General features: G+C 38.1%; 1 protein-coding gene across 1 annotated transcript in view; it reads left to right on the forward strand.

The window, feature by feature from the left end:
- Positions 1–20,497, forward strand: part of LOC144439136 (teneurin-3-like) — a 77,846-nt gene that overhangs the window by 56,213 nt on the left and 1,136 nt on the right. Inside the window, exons 9-25 of the mRNA XM_078128405.1 lie at positions 731–925; positions 2,091–2,393; positions 2,878–3,072; positions 3,479–3,827; positions 4,118–4,243; positions 5,111–5,363; positions 5,646–5,913; positions 6,169–6,309; positions 6,693–6,945; positions 11,781–12,013; positions 12,487–12,644; positions 13,635–14,566; positions 15,074–15,249; positions 15,958–16,202; positions 16,374–16,685; positions 17,634–19,230; positions 19,776–19,906. Coding sequence (XP_077984531.1) covers positions 731–925; positions 2,091–2,393; positions 2,878–3,072; positions 3,479–3,827; positions 4,118–4,243; positions 5,111–5,363; positions 5,646–5,913; positions 6,169–6,309; positions 6,693–6,945; positions 11,781–12,013; positions 12,487–12,644; positions 13,635–14,566; positions 15,074–15,249; positions 15,958–16,202; positions 16,374–16,685; positions 17,634–19,230; positions 19,776–19,906 — 5,867 coding nt within the window. The remainder of the gene's footprint in view (positions 1–730; positions 926–2,090; positions 2,394–2,877; positions 3,073–3,478; positions 3,828–4,117; positions 4,244–5,110; positions 5,364–5,645; positions 5,914–6,168; positions 6,310–6,692; positions 6,946–11,780; positions 12,014–12,486; positions 12,645–13,634; positions 14,567–15,073; positions 15,250–15,957; positions 16,203–16,373; positions 16,686–17,633; positions 19,231–19,775; positions 19,907–20,497) is intronic.

Consider the following 20,497-nt stretch of genomic DNA (forward strand, 5'->3'; position numbering starts at 1 on the left):
ACAGTATAGCCCACAGACTTGGCTATCTGACATGACATATTGGCTTGACAGTATAGCCCAGAGACTTGGCTATCTGACTTGACATACTGGTTTGACAGTATAGCCCAGAGACTTGGCTATCTGACTTGACATACTGGTTTGACAGTATAGCCCAGAGACTTGGCTATCTGACTTGACATACTGGTTTGACAGTATAGCCCAGAGACTTGGCTATCTGACATGACATACTGGCTTGACAGTATAGCCAAAAGACTTGGCTATCTGACTTGACATACTGGTTTGACAGTTTAGCCCACAGACTTTACTATCTGACTTGACATACTGGTTTGACAGTATAGCCCAGAGACTTGGCTATCTGACTTGACATACTGGCTTGACAGTAAAGCCCAGAGACTTGGCTATCTGACTTGACATACTGGCTTGACAGTATAGCCCAGAGACTTGGCTATCTGACTTGACATACTGGCATGACAGTGTAACTGAGAGACTTGACTATGAAAGGGCTTTTTCAAGAGTGAAACGAAAAGTTGTGACATCCATGAGTTGCTATCAAAGTACATCAAATTTGATAACTTGCCAAAAGATGTACCTGGTTTTCCTTTCAACCTATTCTAACTTGACATCATTTATTGTACATTGTGCTGACTTATAGCAATTGTAAAATGTCCTTGATCAAACTTCAAATTCATTTTTTACACTAATAACCTTTGTTTTTTTTATTTTGTTGTAGCTGTGTGTCCAGTGATATGCAGTGGTCATGGTTTCTATGAAAGTGGTTCTTGTCAATGCGATAATGGCTGGAAAGGATTTGAATGTGACACACCAGACAATGAGTGCATCTCAGCAAACTGTAGTAACCATGGGACATGCTATGATGGAAAGTGTATGTGTCAGCGAGGATTTCAAGGAGAGTCCTGTGAATTAGGTAAGTTATAGTCTTTGAATGTTTTTAAAGGTGCACAAGCTGGTCACATCGAGTTTATACGTATTTGGGCGTAGTTTATGCTGTATATTTATCAGTGTTTTTGCTAAGGTTTGGGAACCCCGGTAACAGAAAGGGGGAAAGAGGTAAAACTGGTAGTGCTTCCCATGCAATGTATCATAGTTTAGGTGGGGAACCCCGGTAAAATGATGTGGGAACCCAGGTAGATTTTACCTACTTACCGCCCTTAAATAAAACACTGTTTATAAGGTACTCACAGTATTGTACTTAATACTGAAGCACACTTAACCATCATGTGCAATTGACTGAACTCAAACCTGGTATTAAGATGTAACACATACACGATTTGATGACGTAATTTATCATACAAATCAAAAAAAGTTCAAGAAATCCCTACCATGCAATCCACTGTTTTACCAACACCAGAAGACAATTGTAATGTTATAGAAAGGATGCATCGACATCAAAATCATTGTAAAATAGTTTAATGTAGGTTATTATGTGAATATTTTCACTTGGGGGAAAGGCTTATAAACACAGCTTGTGCCACTTTAAAGGTTGAGGGGTTCAGTCTTTTGTTTTAAAGGCCAGGGTTTCAATCCAAGGTTCTCACATTTTTCTTATCAGTGGAGCCATAAGGATTATATATAAGGATTATTCTCGTTTCCATATCAACACAAGAACCCTTTCTACTCCCTCAACTCCCTGGGGAACAAATAATCCATTACAGTTTCTGTAGGTACATGGGATTAAAGTATCCACATGTTACCTCTATCCTGCCAGGTACCCAATTATACAGCTGGGTTGACTAGGTCATAATGGTGATTTGAATCCACAATTATTACCCCTGGCAGGGATCTATAGCAGTACAACAGCCCCTTTATACTTCCTCAACTCCCCTGGGGAGAATACAATCCATGGCAGCCTCTTTGACTGCATAGGATTAAACCATCCACATTGCAACCTATATCCCACCAGGTACCCAGTTTAATACAGCTGGGTTGACTAGGGCACAAGTGTGGTTCAAATCTTGCCCCAAGAACTTGAACCATTCAGAAACAAACAACAACAGTGAGGCTTGAACCAGTAATTTGTAGATTCCTTGCCATTCTAACCATCATTCCTTCTTACATTGCCCTAATTCCAGTTGACTGCATGGAACCATCATGTAGTAGCCATGGTATCTGTGTAGACGGAGTCTGCCATTGCAACCAAGGATGGCGAGGGGAGACCTGTAGTCAAGATATACCTGCACCATCACCAGAAAACAACGGCATCATCTGCCCTTCTGTTGCCATGCCAACCGCTGAAGAGACTGATGGAAGGGAAGATGGAGAAGAGAGACCTGAACAACCAACAGTTCAAAGATGTAGTGGCCATGGTTACTATGACACTATTGCTGCTGTGTGTGTTTGCCATGGAGACTGGGGTGGCAAAGACTGCAGCCAAGGTGAGGCTTATTCACTGTGTTTACTTCATATAGTTGCCATGGTGACGGTATTAAAGACTGCAGTCAATGTGAGTCTTTATAGCTTGCTACATTTACATAATGTTGCAATGGTGACTGGGGTGGGAAAGACTAATCAAAGTGAGTCTTAACTCACTATATGTAAATAGTGTCACTGTTGGCATGGCAACCGGGGTGACACAGACTACAGGCAAGTGAATGTTAATTAAGGGGGAATGTCACTCCAGGAAACGAAGGTATTTTCATAAACATTGGGCCCAGGGAGTCATTTCATGATTTCACATCACATAAATATCACATGGTACCAAGAAACAGTAATTTAATCCCTTCTTCACCTCCATTGTTCTCATAGTGGTCCACCATTGCATCATTGGACTTGGCAGACATACATATGTATTAGATGCACACTTAATATTCATGACTACCTGAATGTGTACATAAGTATTGTGTTGTATTATTCCATCAGCTGTGTGTTACAGTGACAGTGACTGTGTACATCATGAGGAATGCAGGATGAATCGCTGTGTCTGTCAGGAAGGCTGGACAGGAGACGACTGTATGACACCGTATTGTCAACCATCATGTGATCCAGACCATGGAGCATGTGTCGAAGGTGAATGTAAATGTCAGCCTGGATGGAACGGAAAACAGTGTACTATTGGTAAGTATTTGTAGAGTTGATAAGTGTTTCAAAGGAAATGTCCAGTCAGGCTTATTTGTGCCTGCAGTATACTTGTATTGATCAACTTAAATATGAAATAGCACCTTGGTAACATATTCAACTTTGAAAGCTTGTGAAGAACCCTACTTAACATATTTTCTGCCATTTTTTTGGATTTCCTGCAAGGGTTTGTGGGAAAACTTTACATTTTTGAGGATTTCCTGCAAGGGATGGTAGGAAAACCTTGCATTTTTACATTTTTTGGATTTCCTGCAAGGGATGGTGGGAAAACCTTGCATTTTGGGATATCCAGCAAGGGGGGGATGGTGGTAAAATCTGGCAGGAAATTAAATCACATTTATCTGTCATTTCCTGTCTGCCTGCAATGTGAATTTGTGTATTACAGAGGCTTGTCCCAATGCCTGCAATGGCCATGGTGAGTGTAGTTGGATTGACAATAAATGGGGATGTTTCTGTCGGCACTTGTGGAGAGGAGAGGGCTGCCAAGTTGGAGTGGAGGACCGCTGTAATGACCGCCGAGACAATGACCAAGACGGACTGACCGATTGCGAGGATCCCGATTGTTGTACCTCAATACAATGTATATCAGGTGGTTTGTGTAGAAGTGTTACTTCTCCAGTTTACCTTATTCAGCAGCGTGGAGCAGTGTCTCCTATGGCACCGTTCTTTGAACACGTCAGATTCCTGACTGACGAAGTACAACTGAATCCAATGCCTATAGTCTTTGCCGATGGGTAAGTGTTGTCGTAATAAAAGTGCTATGATGTGCTTAAAGTATTATGAAAAATTTAGCTCTTTTTTTGAGATTTATAGAATTTTAATAATAGACTGAGGTAGTTTGATAGTATGTATACACATTCATGTAACTTCTTTCACCAAATATACAGTGTGTTGTTATGTTATGCAGTGAGTGTCACGTTTAACTATAGATTTCCCAAAAAGTAAAACTAGAATAATTTTGTAGAAAAACAAGGTAGTTAAAAAAAGGATGGTTTGATATTAATTTTTGTTATTATATCTACAGTCTACATAAGATATCTGTGGTTAGGGGTAAAGTAATGACACATGATGGAAGTCCACTCATTGGAGTTGCAGTCAGAATACAATACCTTCCATTGTTTGGATCTACGCTGACCAGGAGAGACGGCATGTAAGTAAACTACTAGTTTAAATAGATTGTCTGTAACTTTATGTTTTAGTTTGTTAAGTTTTGTTTCATTTATCTCCCATTAGGTGGGGGTAGTTATGGTTATATTGTCTGTCTGTCTGTCTGTCTGTGTCATCATTTTCTCAAAAATGACACACAATGTGAAACATTTGACATGTATATTTTTTCCATCTACCAAAACATGGTAAAACAAGTCCAGCAACTGATAGCAATGTCACCAAGAAACTATATATTAAACATAAAAATGACATTTCATGACATATTATACCATGCACGAGCCAAGTTGACCAAAAAATATGTAATATATCCTCTGGTACTTCTATGTCACGACAATGCGTGTCTACATCACTGGGTCTACTGTATTCAAAATATCAGTCAAAACATTCAAAATTGCCATTATTTTCTCTGATTTTTCTCTGATATTACTGGCACTGGTATAATTATGTTATTCCCCAATAATTTTCTTCATTTAGCTGTAAAATACTTGTGACCTAAGGGGTGACACTACTCGTCTAGCAAATCGCAGTGACAAAGGCCCCTTAGGTCACTCATATTTTCCTTGGCCAAATGAATATTGGGGATTAACATCTAATTACACCAGTGCATCAATTGATTGATTGATGACATTTATTTGGTACAAAGTATAATGACCATGAATTCATACCAGATATGACTTGGTGAGAACAGAAAGTGTCAATATTTTAATCTTTCAAGTGTGTTTCAAAACATAATAACTACACAAAAAAACACTAACTTATACATAAGCAACCAAAGTACACAACATGTTACAAATTAGATACTGTATACAAAGTCACATGCAAATCAACTACAAATAATTTGTTTTACTAGGTTCGATATACTGGTAAAGGGTGGAGGTTCCGTTAGTCTTCAGTTCAGCAGAGGTCCATTTCAACCTGTCACAAAGAGTATTTTTGTACCTTGGAATGAATTTGTCGTCATGGATGATATAACCATGGTAACACATGAAGTTAGAGAGTCGTACTGTGATGTGCAACTCTTCCCAAGACCTGCTGTGGTATTCCTAACTATGCCATCTGGAGATAAGGGTTCTTGTGGCGACTGTATACTGGCTGATACACAGGTAATTCATCATCATAAATCCAGTTATAAAGACAAAAGATCTTGTAGTTTGGCCACTGGGGGCGCTATTTGACAGCTGACATTATGGACCAAAATCATTCCGTTCTGTCATGTACTATGAAAACCACCTTTTGAAATGTTTCAAGGTACATTTTGATAATGTTCTTGGTTAATTGAAATAGTTCAATTTCTTCTGTTCTCAATTGCTTAAATTTTACGAACTCGTGAATTTCTTGTATACCCTCTTCTTCTGTGTTTAAACAATTATATCTTTCTTTGCAAGGCTGTCCACGAAGAGGTGCCCATCCCAGGAACCAGCATCAGTTTTGTCTACTATAGCAACAAGGTTGCCGGGTACAAATCTCTGCTTCATCTTCAACTTACACCACCACAACAGATAGAGAACTTGAAAAAAGTTCACATAAAAGTAACAGTGAAAGGACAAATATTCACAGAGAGTTTGGAAGCAGGACCAGACCTACAGTACATCTATGCATGGGATAAACTGAATGCGTATGGAGAAAAAGTGTACGGTACTGCTCTAGCAACAGGTTAGTTATATTACATGTGGACGGTAGCACTAGCTTTCAGATTCAAAAGTTTAAAAGTATATTTCTGGAAAATTATATGTTCTTCAGGGTTATACATTGATAATAACTTAAAGTTGTTGTTATTTCTGTTGCACTGCTATACTCTTGTGACTATTCAAGAATTTACAAAGTGCGACGAGTGGCTATACTCTTCAACATGAACACAACACCCAATCAGTCTGACATGTTTTCTCTCTTTATCAACTTCTTGTTCAGTGTCTGTTGGGTATGAATACAAAGACTGTAACACTATTGTATGGGATAGAAAAACCGCCAAGTTAAGGGGACATGATATGACCACTACAGACTTAGCTGGTTGGAGAATCAACGTACATCATGGCTACAATGTTAAACAAGGTAAGTGCAACTGTTTGTATTTTTGACCTTTACCCGTCATTGGTGAAATAAAATCATCACCTTCAAATACTGAACAGACTGAAAGGTGTCAGCCATTGAGGGCACTCTTCTCATGTCTGGATCTGTGTGATTGCTGTTGTGCAACAAAGTGTTGTTGCATCCAATCAGATCACTTCATTTCCTTTTACTGACAGTTACATCCTGTACATCCAAACCCTCGCTCCATATGGTGTCTGTGATCCAAATCAGCAGACATCTATCGGGCAGATGTGAATGTTTATATATGTAATATAAACTTCACTTTCCCAGCAAGTTTCTCTGATGTTTTTATTGAGGCATGTAACACAAGTAACGGCCCATATTTCTATTCCATGTACCCTCAGGCACAGTGCACAAAGGTGATGGCACCGATATCAGAGTTCCCGAAGAGATACCACCGATCATCAATACTGTATTAGGTAATGGTAAAAGAAGAAATATGGACTGTCCACAGTGTGATGGCAAAGCTAGAAGTAGTAAACTACTAGCACCTGTAGCTGTGGCTAGTTCACCAGATGGTAGTGTCTTTGTAGGTGATTACAACTTTATCAGGAAAATACAACCCGACGGCAATGTTAGCAGTATTTTACATCTACAGTAAGTATTGTGTGTGGAGTGGGAAGCCAAAATTGGAGACCAGGGTTATGGCAAATGTAATGTTCGACATTTTGAGTAGGTTTTTCTAGTGTGTTCATATTTTATGTCGGTTATGTAGTAGGTATAATGGAAAGGGTCAAAATCGCCACATATTTGGGAAAATTGCCAAGATCGGACTTAGATGTACTTTTTTTCATTTTGATAAGGTTTTTTATGCAGTGTGTTCATATTTTTACATCAGTCCTGCTGTAGGGTATAGTTGTATGTGTACATGTGTCTGAAAGAATGGGAGAAGGTCACAATCGAGACCAAGGTATGACTTCGATGTATGGCTCATCATTTTGATCTTAAATATGATTACGTGTGTAAGAGTAAAAGAAGCAAAGGTAACAGTTAGTCTCAAGGTTTATACAAGAAGAAATATTCAGCATTTGAGTTGTCAAATTAACAAGAATTCTGCATATGAAGTTTAGACTTTTTTTTAATGAAATATCTTTATTACAGCAAATGAAACAGTAAATTGGGATTCAGTTATTCAAATTGTTTATGAATACTAATATTAATCACAACAACAGCACAATAATTTGGTTACACAAATTGGCTGTCATTTGCATATCATTTGCATATTATTCCACCTTGTCATGACAATGAAGCCTGTAGCATGGGCAGCATGCATAAAGATGTATGACACAGGTGATACCATTAATTAACAGAGTGCACTGTGTAGGACTGTGTGGCAATTTAAGTATTGCAGACATTAGTGTGACTATATTGTAGAAGGTATAAATCTCCTTTGAATAAAGGATAGATTTGTTAGCGATGAAAGAGGTTTGTTGTGGTGCTGGAGTTACAGAGATATTTGTCATGATGTCGCAAAAACTTTAATGACAAACAAACACATTGTTCTTCTTCTTAACACAGAAAGTCACAGAATTCATCATTTCAGACATGAGTAACGTTCTGGTTTAGTTTCAATTCTTTGTGTCAGTTCTTCGATCTAAAATTAAAACCCCGCACATGTCACATATTTATATCCTACATTTCATTACTTGACGAACATATCTTTTCAAATTCAAATCTGGTTTAAAAAAACAACTGAACTGTGAACTTTTTAACCATACTAAAATCATTTCTTATACCACTAAGTACAATGTACCGTTGGAAAATGAGTAATGTTAACTATGGCGAAGGTGGCTGGTTGATGAAGCAGACAGTCTTATGAACAAAATATGAGATTTCATGTATGTGTATAGAATGCAAAAATTTCCCTTCACCATGTGTTTGAAATTCTGACAGAAAACTGCCACATTGTATGCGTGTTTGGTGTTAATGTTATATCACAGTATAGGTCTAGGTCTATCCACAACTCTTGATTATAGACTGCAATCAATATGACACTACATTTTTTCAATTGTTTGCTTTCCCCTTTTGACCTTTGACCTTCGCTGCCTCCATTCCACAGATTGAGGTGAGTCAATCATTGACCAATATCAATCCATTGCCAGGTGCTAAATACTCTTAATATGTAAATGTGCTGTGATTACTCACCGAACACAAAGGTTCTCTCGATACCCTGTACCAGGATTTCTTATATGGAACTTTTTTTTTGTTTTGTGTCGTCGTTCTGATGTCAGTAAACCAAAAAAAATAAGAATAATAGCATCTATTCATATCGATAGCTTGATGCATGTTAATAACACTTTAGCTGAAAAACTGCAAAATTGTAAATGTTGGGAACGAATAACAGCATCAGAATGAACGATTCGTCATTGTGGGCTCTCCACAAGATATCTGCTGTCATAAGCACCCCCACAATGACGAAACTTTCAGTCGGAATAACAGCATGCGGTAGAGGACATCTACATATTGACGGGAACAGGTTTGCATGGATGTTATTATGCGTTAACAGCATCATTGCATGGTAGATATTATTTGTATCTGTTTAGATGTAAAACAAAAGATGAAAACCTGGTAAGAGTATACATAGAACTTATAGAAAGCTATGTAATGCATGTATATATGATTCACTGACAACGCACTGATGGTGTGTCTTCTTCTAGCCTATGAATAACTCTACCTGCCACTTAGAATCTGATAATAATGTATTGATGGAAGAGGTTTGATTTATTTCGTGCTCCCAATACTGTTTTTGTCTGTTTGTAATTGCCTACACAAATCTTGCTGTGACTACCTCTCTCTCTCTAGTCTATGACATTCACGTTCTGGCCATAGCCAACAATAGAAGCAATTTGGAGAATCTTAGAGGAAAACACAGATTTCATTAAAGTCAGCAAGTATCAGACCTTACAGCATAGTATGAAGTATTACGCATGCAATTAAAGGGGGTGATTTCTTTTATTTATTCAAAAGCCATTTGTAGTATCCCTATTGGGATGTACAGTTGCGCAAAACATGAAATTTGACTGCTAGAGCAGATGGAAACTTTGTGCAAATAAGCCTTAGCGAGAACACCGATCCCTAATTGCGTCTTACTGGTCATTTCTCAAAATATAACAGACACTGCTGAAGATTGAAAGAGAGGCAAATACATAACAGACAAAGACAGGAAATTGAACTTCCTCCATCGTAATATTGATCAGATTGGTTGAATTGCCTTAAACCCATCGGATTTGTGCCTGATAACCCACTGGCTTTGCCATCTCTCAGTTCACTTACACACTCACTCACTCACTCACTCACTCACTCACTCACTCACTCACTCACTCACTACCTGCCTGGCTAGTTAATTAATAACTCACCAAGTCAGTCCCTGCCCACAACTATAATGTACCACACACACATATTTCAAACTACTTTGGTGGTTTCTAGCTGTGTCTTAAAACACCGTACAAATATGACTAGTAAATGTGTGTGTATCACAACACTGCACTGTAGTCACAAAGTATATACACATGTAGAAAGGGTCAAATGAAAAGGCACTACCATTGTACCTGATGACTGAGTTCTAATCTATAATAAAGTCACAAAATGTTTATTTAGAATCTTAGAATTTTAGAAAAGTTTAGTTTTGTGATTTTATTGTACTAGATGTAAAAGGAAGAAAAAATGTGTGCTTCAGATAACATGTGCTGGCCTGATTTCCCTGATCCTCATTTTTGATAAAAATATTTGAGATGAAATGCAAAATAACAAATAAATATTGTGCTGTCTGCACATAGACTTTGGAGACGTCTATGTCAAAATCAAGAAGTGAAAATATATCCTGCCCACCTACCTACTATTGTTTTACAATGCCTGTTGTCTGAATCACACAAGTCTTATTAGATGTATTTATTGTCTTTCTCGTAACAAGAACAAGTAGAGTTGAATGATCAAGTGATGGTTATTGTCTGTAATGTCACAATATCTTGTAATCTGGATCATTTATTTGGAGTTCATGATATCAACTGTATGGAGAGCCCCTCAGTGCCAAACATTATGAAGTTCTCAGTGTTTACCTTTAATGTCCAGTTCATTCCCAGTGTGTTACCTATTACTGTCCATCAAAACATCAATGCTTGATAGTGAAGATATTATGTCTGGTACTGATAGGGGCTATGCGATTGTCAGTGGCATGAATATTGTATATCTATGAATAATTACAATAGTGTATGTAATATGTCTCGTGGATGTCCTGTTCAGTTGCCCATAAATCGTGTGTCCAGTACAGCAATTTCAAGAATTGAGTTTCCATTTGCTGTCCAGTTGCTAGTAAATTGTATGTATACTGGTACAGCAGTGGAAAGAAATGTGTCTGTTTTATGTCGAGTTGCTAGTAAATTGTATGTATCCTGGTACAGCGTTGGAAAGAAATGTGTCTGTTTTATGTTGAGTTGCTAGTAAATTGTATGTATCCTGGCACAGCAGTGGAAAGAAATGTGTCCGTTTTATGTCTGGTGGCTAGTAAATTGTATGTATCCTGGTACAGCAGTGGAAAGAAATGTGTCCGTTTTATATCCAGTGACCAGTAAAATGTATGAACTGATACAGCAATTGCAAGAAATGCATTTCCATTTGATATTCATGAAAATAAAAGAAAAATTTACACACAAAAATAACTGATGACGAAAAATGTTTGTTCAATTATTACTACTTATATTACAAACCTCCAAATAGGTGGGGACAATCAAAGCAATACATTAAAACACTGAGACAGGGTGTGAAATCCAAACTGACCTGTGGATCATCAAATTATGTTTGGATTCAGCAACACAGACTGGTGATATGTACTTTTGGTTTTGTCAAATCTGCCAAGTATGGGTCTCTGAAATCATAATTAATCACCAAATTATAACATATGTCTTGCAGCTGCTGTATTTAATTATGTGTCAGTACAGTGTGTCGGCATATATTTATTTGTACCACTGTTATCAGTATATACTCAAATTCTTATTGATAGCTAGGTTGCTATAACTAGAAACTAGCATTGTAGGCTAGAATCTAGCCTGCAAGATACCATGTGTCCTGTTTCTGTACCAGTCAACACTCAACAGGTGAGTGTGTTGACTGATACAGTGGCACGACACTTCGTATCTTACAGAGTAATGAGAACCATGTCACTGTACTGGTTTAGATTGCAAGATATGTTGTGTTGGCCAGCGCTATCCGGCTTCTAAACAATACAGACTGCATACTGTTACAGTCAAATAATTTATGTCACAGTAGTCTGTAAGATGCAGACATTCGTGACACGCTATCAGGCAGCACTCGCTTAAGAAGCCTGATATGGCTGAACAAAATGACATATCTCACAATCTAATGTCACAGCTGTCCAGGCAAACTGTAACACTGTACAATATGTTATCATTTTCTACATTTTGTTCTTTCATTTTCAGTTATCTGCCAAATGTGAAATACTACTTAGCAGTTAGTCCCCTGGATGGCTCTGTATACATGTCAGATAGTCAGACTCGTCAGATCCTTAAGCTACCCTATACGTTGTCACCCTCTGACATCACCAACAACAAACAACTGGTAGCGGGTACAGGAAGTCAGTGTTTACCACTAGACAGCAACAACTGTGGTGATGGCGGTCAAGCCAGAGAAGCCAAATTATTAGGTCCTAAAGGTAAGCCATCAAGTGGTTAAATAAATAGTGGAGAATATTTTCTTTTTTCATGTTTATATTCATTTCCATCATAGAGTTTATATTGAGGCTATTGTTTTAAGCAATATGAAGCTTCTAACTTATGTTTGTTTCCCATCATGCTTCACCTAATGTACAGCACACTTCTTCAAAACCAGATTTGACACTTTTAAAACTCTTTTGAAAGAGAACGTGGGAAGTAGGATTCTTGAAAGCAATTTTTCTTAGTCCCTTATTAAAGCAGAAATATCGCTAAGATAAAATCAATCTCAGCTTTGTTCCATATTCACCTGCTTGTGGAAGATGCAACATCACTTTCGCATTCAATTCTGTAATGTCTTTTAAAAATCACATGCACATCACCTGACCTGAGACCACATGCATGCCACCTGACCAAAGATAACATTCACATCACCTGACCTAATATCACATACTTTTTTTTGTTTGTTTATCAGGGCTGACGGTGAGCCAAGATGGCACAATCTATTTTGTTGATGGATTTGTCATCAGACAAATTACTGTTGATGGCATTATCTCTACATATCTAGGGGATCATGGTATAATTGATAGACAGATACCATTAAAGTGTGATGAAACAATGACTTTCGATGACGTAAGTATTACCCAGCAACTCTGTTATGTTCTCATGTATGAATATACAATTAATGTGTCCAGCAAATAAAAAACATGTAATATTATTTCTTTCCCAACATGCATGATTCACTTACATTTAGTTAGTCCCCAATGGGTGAAACCTGAGGGGGAGTACTATGGTTGGGGTCTGTCCATCCTCTGTGCGTCCGTGCCCATGGCCCTGTATCTCTGAGATGCATGAGCCAATATTAACCAAACATGGTACAAATGTCAGGAACTGTAGTTCAGTATGTACACATACAGAACATTGCTCTGGATAGCGACACTATAAAAATTTGATTGATTGATTGATTGATACACCACTTTTAATTGCATGACTTTCGTGATAGCTTAACTGAATGGCCGCCATGTTTGTCATTAAATTCAGATTATGAATTAGTAAGTTAAAATGCAATAAGTTGAAATGTAGGGGGGGGGGGGGGCTATGTATTCAATGAAGGCTTGTTTCTTCTACAGTTCAGTTAATGACATTTTCTACAAGGTTAAGGATGTTGACAACAAGTTGAAGTCATGTGCTCCATTTGCAGATTTTTGATGTGGGCAACATTGGCTCATGGGAGGCCACACAAATACCTATGTAATAGGTGAACAATGAATATTCATGACTCCTAAGTGCTTATTACCTTCAGTGAAAACACCACGAATATTCAGCAAAAATTTCCTAAACAGAGCACAACTTCAACTTGATGTTTCTCTGAAATAACATAAAATAAATGACTATCCAGAACGTAAAGTTTATGGAAATTACATACCTTTATTTCCTGGAGTGGTATTCCCTATTAAATGCTTTGAAGGTTGATCCACTATTTTACGGTTACTAACCTTAGATCGTGGTAACAGAAATTACCTAACTTCCAAGAAAAATGGAACATGGGACATGTTTATCATCAAACACAAAACTACTCAATTTGTTTATATGTATGGAAATATGTGTTCTTGATTTACTCAGGTGAAACTGGAATGGCCTGTAGATATTGCTATCAATCCTATTGACCAGTCTCTCTATGTATTGGACAACAACATAGTTCTGAAATTGACGCCTGACAAACACGTTACCATAGTAGCAGGTCAACCTGTTCACTGTATATCAACACCTTCTAAGGAATCAACAGTGAGCACTGACGACTCTGCCGAGGCTAAGTCTATTTTCCGTGAATCCACTGACTTTCCCGCCAGAGACACCAACTTGATCAATGCACGGTCCATAGCCTTCTCGTCTAGCGGTGAACTGTACATAACTGAATCGAAAACCAGCGATGGGATACATCAAGTAAGAAAAGTAACCGTGGATGGTAGATTAGTGCATGTTGCTGGACAGACATCCGACTGTGACTGTAACGAAGATGACTGTAGTTGTTATAACGGAGATGATATGCTGGCCGAGGATGCCATGTTGTCACTACCTATATCAGTCACAGTTGGACCTGACGACACAGTGTATGTAGCCGATCAAGGCAATATCCGGATACGCGCTATCAAAGCTAGCACACCAGAATCAAGGAATCACGGCAAGCAATACTTCATTGAGTCTGCCGTACAGCATGAGGTCTATGTCTTCAACTACAGAGGCAAACATATTATGACGAATGAGGCAGTCACCAACGAAACTGTCTTTAGCTTTATTTACACTGATGACAATGAAGTGAAGCAAGTCATTGACAGTAGCAGCCGCATTTTGAAAATAAACAGAGATGCTGACGGTTATCGAACAACGATCATGACTCCAAACAACGAAGAATATGATGTCATCATCAACTCTAATGGTCTACTCCAGTCTGTTAGGTCTGCCAGTGGAAATATCATTGCCAGCTTCACTTACCATGGTAACAGTGCTCTCCTAGCAACCAGGGCAGATGAGGGCATTCTTACAGCAGTGTACTGGTAAGTGTCTTATGGTTCATCTGTATTGCCAGTTCAACTTAAAACCACAAATTTAAAGCTTTCTCTATAATTTTTACTCCATTAAAGTATGTTGAATGAATGCACAAGTTTAAAGGCCCATGTTTCAATCCTGGGTCATCACATTAGTGTTATCTTTATAAGAATTAAATGGGGTTGTTCTTTTATCGTGTACCAACATTTTATTAGCTCTGCTAAGCAACTATTTTTTTAGACCTAGGATAAATTTCACTATAAATTGATAGTGCAATTATATTATTTTACTCGCAAAAAAAACCCCGCAAAGATAGTGAGAGAAAAACCAAAGCCAGATCACTGAGCAAACTGATATTAATGATATCGCCACTTGACATCTTTAAAGAAAGTGTGCCAGAGCTTGATACAGAAAATTATTGTATGGGTTTGATGTATGTTATCTCCCTTGAATTACATAAGAAGTGATACTGGGTATATGATCAACATTTTTAAATGTATTTTATATACTTGTAGGTATGATGCATATGGACGTGTCATTTCCATCGCCAAACCAAACGCCGATCAGTTGACTCTTAAATCTAAAGTGGATATCTTCGCTGCAACTACCAAACTATTGCCCAATAATCAAGCTAAAGTCTTAGTTGTGTCAGAGGTCAACTCAGAAATTACACAGATGCAAGAAATATTGGGTAAGTTACCAGAAAAAGAAACTTTTTAAGAGTTTCATGGATGCAAAGTATGGATATTGATCCTTTTCATGCTGAGCACATATATCTGTGAGACTTAGAATTGTAGACGAGAACTTAGCGTCATAAATGAACATACAATTGATCTCCTTAAATATGCACACACTGTGAATTATGCATAAAGTTGTAAGGCCAGTTGGTGTCTCACTCATGGATGTTGTCCAATAATTGACACACACACATACACACACACAGTATTTACAACACACTCATATGCACACACTCATACACATACATTCACATGCACATGTATATATACATGTATACATATATACATACATACATATAGACAGACATACATACATACATACATACATACATACATACATACATACATACATACATACATACATACATACATACATACATACATACATACATACATACATACATACATACATACATACATACATACGTACGTACGTATGTATGTACATACGTACATACACATTCATGCACACACTCATGCACATACATTCACATGCACATATATACATTTACACACATAAATTTATTCAAATGGACACATTCATGCACATATTCACCTGCACACATTCATACACAGATTAACACACCGTCACACAGTGTATTCCATGATTTCCAATTGTTACCAGTAATAAGTGTACTGCATTTGATTGTCTTTATCTATAGCGGAGAAGAGAATGAACATCACAGTAGCCAAAGACAACACTGTACTGATTAAGTTTGCCAACGCAGTAGAATTGGAATTGGAGTCAGGCGTTTTCCCTACCATGAAGGAAAGTAGCAAAGTGTTAACAAAGAGAAAGATTAGCCTACCGTCAGGAAATGTACACCGATATGAATGGAGATTTTATGTCAGGAGAGGGGGTACAAAACAGCAGAGGACAATACAGGTGGTTGGAAGAAGACTGAGGGTGAGTAAAAATGAAAGTTTGAGCTGAGATCCTATGTTCATTGTGTACTTTCAAAAAAGATATCATGTCACCAAGACTTCTGCTCCTTGCGGTATGTCTTCATGAACGACAGAATTAGTACATGGAAGAAAGCAGTTGTTGGATAACTTCATATCTCTATTTTTTCAACAGATCAATGGTGTGAACGTGTTAACACTGGAATACAACCGCTTCACAAGACTAGAGACTTTTCAGAATGCAGACAACTCTCCACAACTGTTTATAGAGCACAACAGTAATGGATTGCCCACAGAGTGGGTACCGTTACACGAAAACCAACTGATGAAATCTGTACACGTTGACTATAATTATGAAGGCAGAGTGTTGTCATGGAAACGAGGCAGCCTATTTGAGAACACTGAGTATGATAACCAGGGTAGAGTCGTCAGTAAACACTTTAGCGATGGCAGTGTATGGAGGTTTTCATATACTAATCACAGACAGGTAAAATATGATTTCGAAATATTTTAATTTGAAATAAAGTGAAATGTCACACATTAAGCATGATTGACATATGTACCAGTTATTGCTTAATAATACAAGTGGTTATTTGCAATGCGGTGCAATAATAATAATAATGTTGGTTTCTTATATAGCGCTTTCCCACGCCGTGCTCAAAGCGTTTTACGATTATTACCCCTGGCTCGGATCAGAATGGCACAATGGCCCTTTAGTCTTCCTCAACTCCCCGGGGAGCATACAATCCATTGCAGCCATTTCAGCGCAAAGCCTTCACATTGCAACCTACATCCTACCAGGTCCCCAATTATACAGTTGGGTTGACTGAGGCACAGTCATGGTTCAAATCTTTCCCGAGGACTTAAGCCACTCAGAAACAAACAGCAGGCAGCGACAGGACTCGAACCTGCAACCTGTAGATTCCAAGCCGGTCACGCTAACCATTCACCCATCATGACTCCAATACAAAAACATGATTGCATACCTGTATGTAAATTAAACGAATGCACAATGAGTAATGAGTTCACGCACACAAAATCACTATCACAGAGTAGTAGCCTAGACATGTGACAACAGCCCAAAGTAGCAAATTCCTGGTGCTGATGATGACGAGATGATGACGAGACACGATCAGCAAACATTAGGGATTTGCTTCCAATTAATATTTTGACTGCTGGAGTAGAAATTTTCATTAGTAACTTGGTGGTATATTGCTTTACAAAATTTGCTGTTGTGGATGAACATAATATCATTATTTCCTGGAATGGCTTTCCCCTTAAATCATTATAGCATCATTTTCATAATTAAATCATGCTTTCACTTTGAAATACATTTCAAAGTTTCAGATTATTTCGTGAGTATTTAATTGTCTGTTGAACTGCTCGTTTTTGTAATTGTTTTATAACATACCTGTTTGTTTGTTTACCCTTACAGCCTACGACAGTCATTTTTCCAGCGGGTCAAGAATATCACCTTGGTTACGAATCTGGCCATTTATCAACGATCACAACACCAACCAAAACAACATACAATATGGAAAGACTTGGCTCCATTGGTTACTATAGAAACATATACTTCATCAACGGTACACAGTGGCTGATTCAGGATTACCTAAGCAACGGTGTAGCATTGTCAACGTTTTATCCGGCCAGCAGGAAACGGGTAACACGCATTGCCGACAACCAAGGGCGACTGTCCGAAGTTTTCTTTGATAAGACAAGTATCAAGTACGATTTCTATAGAATTGAAGGACAGTTGAAAAGTATCGAAGTGAAAGACGGTAGTCTGAAGAGTGCGTTGCGATATAAGTACCACGGACCGTTAGTGAAAGAACAGACCATGAGAATCAATGAGGATGGCTACATAGGAGTTGAGTATCGGTACACGCATAACAACAATTTTCATGTGGCGTCAATACAGGCAGACTTTGACGGTCATAGTTTGCCACTTTGTAACTATACTTACCACGAAGAGATGTTGTACCCACTACAATATTGCAACTACACAGTCATCCAGATGGAATGGTATGCCGTTGTCATGACTAAAGGTGATCTGAAACTGACCAAGCAGTTTGATCCGTACGGGCGACTTATCATCTACCAGTTAGACATCGATAACATCGTTGTTTTCAAGATGAATCTCAAGTACAATAATGTCAGTCTGGTATCAGAGCGAGAAATGAGGACACTAGATAACGAAGTCACCATCAAGTTTGACTATGACAGCAATGGACAGATTATAGAAGCTGTAGCAGTCAATTGGTTGTCATGGAAATATTACTATGACAATAATGGTAACCTAGCAACAGTAAAGTACAACGGGAAAGACTATATTGTGAGACACGATGGTGGCGATCGTATCAAACAATACGATCAGCATGTCTATAAAATAGGGGATGATGGATTTTTACTGCAAAGAGGAATGGAAATCTTCGACTATGGTTCTAATGGACAGCTGACTCGTGTCGTCAAAAGAGGGAGCTACGAGACATGGTACCATTATGACGGAAAAGGAAGACGTATTGTTCAAGGCAACAGTGAAGGCAGTCAAATACAGTACTTCTATGGACATACAGAACACCCATGGCGGGTTACTCACATCTATGATAAAGAAAGTCAAGAAATTTGGTCCCTTACGTACGACCTGGAAGGCTTTCTCATGGCCATTACCATTGGTAGTAGGCAGTTCTACATCACAACAGACCAGGTCGGAAGTCCCGTCGCCGTCTTTAACTCAAGAAGGGCGCTTGTCAAACAAATCGTCTACAGTCCACACGGCGACATTGTTCATGATGGGGAACCAAATTTCAAACTCCATATTGGATTCAGAGGGGGTATTTATGACCATTTAACAAAATTGGTCCACTTCAAGCAAGGCGACTACGATCCAGCCATCGGACAATGGATAACACCTCAACTTGATATGTGGGTGTTTGCTGCACAGACAAATAGACATCCTATCTTAAATATGTATGCTTTCAATGGAAACAATCCTGTCAACGAACAAATTGGACAGTTCAATTATATGATGGGTAAGTTTTTCTCTAGATATATATCAGTGCATGCTCATTAATCTGTTATTTGTCAGCAGTGTCCTATAAAACAGTTGGTTTTGCTTGATAAGCAAAAGACAATAATTTGATGTTAGTCATGTTCCTTTCAAACATTCTATTGTTCTGCCAGTGGTTTACTTTGCCTTGTGGGACTTATCTGTTGTGTATATGTATCAGATGAACAATAAAATATTCATGACTAGTTAACTGAATGCACTAATAGTAAGGAGTTGGTAGTCATGAGTATCCATTGCTCATCTAACACATATGCATGTCTGCTAGGTTCCACGAGGATGACTGTAGAACAATGAAGGTGAAATGGCGTTTCAATTAATTTGGTGTTTCCTTGTAATCTTGAAATCATGAACTGACTCTTCAGAACCGAAAGTTTACGAAAATACCTTTTATTTTCCTGGACTGGTGTTCCCCTTTGATGGGAGATGACTATCATGTATTTCCCATGATTACAAATTACACTCACTCGTTTCCTTGCTTTCTCTCCCAATGTGAACTTTGACATGTAGAAGTGACTGACTGGTTACCTGTGTTAAGATACGACATCAAGACAATGGTTCCAAATCTCAACTGTGATGGAGGAATTGTACGTGAAGACTTGAAATCGTACAGATATTCTGATAATTGTCTGAGTAATGAGGTAAGCCTAAGAAATGATCATGATATTGATAGTGAAACCGATTTTCCATGCACAAGCCAAGATATATGCATAAGAACAGAAAATATAGAATTTGTAGCCCCGTTTTTCCTACAACATGGATCTCAACAATCCATTGTGTCTACTTCATTATTTCTTCAGTTCTTTAAATATTAGTCCAAATGTTAAGAATTCATCGTTACTCCCCCTGCCCAACCTTGGGTGGTAGGTATAGTATAATTCGCCAGTATTTTTCTTCATTTAGCGGGAAAATACTCATGACATAAGGGTTTCATCACAGCCTAGTCTTTGACTCATAGTGACAAGGCCCTTATGTCACTCTTATTTTCCTCAGATAAACAAAGAAAAATATTTGGGTATTATGTCAAATTATATGCTGTGCTGTACTGTGCTGTGCTGTGCTGTGCTGTGCTGTGCTGTTCAGCGCTGTTCAGCCTGGCACTGTAGTTGCATAACAGTGATTTATACATCAATACATGTTTTTCATGTTGTTGTTGCTTGTAAAGCTGCACTATCTGAAACTGGAGAATAATGTTTTCAAGTAGATGACCAACAATATTATTGACTAAAAAT

This window comes from Glandiceps talaboti, chromosome 8 (assembly GCF_964340395.1).
Source record: "Glandiceps talaboti chromosome 8, keGlaTala1.1, whole genome shotgun sequence".
In the NCBI taxonomy this organism is placed as follows: Eukaryota; Metazoa; Hemichordata; class Enteropneusta; family Spengelidae; genus Glandiceps; species Glandiceps talaboti.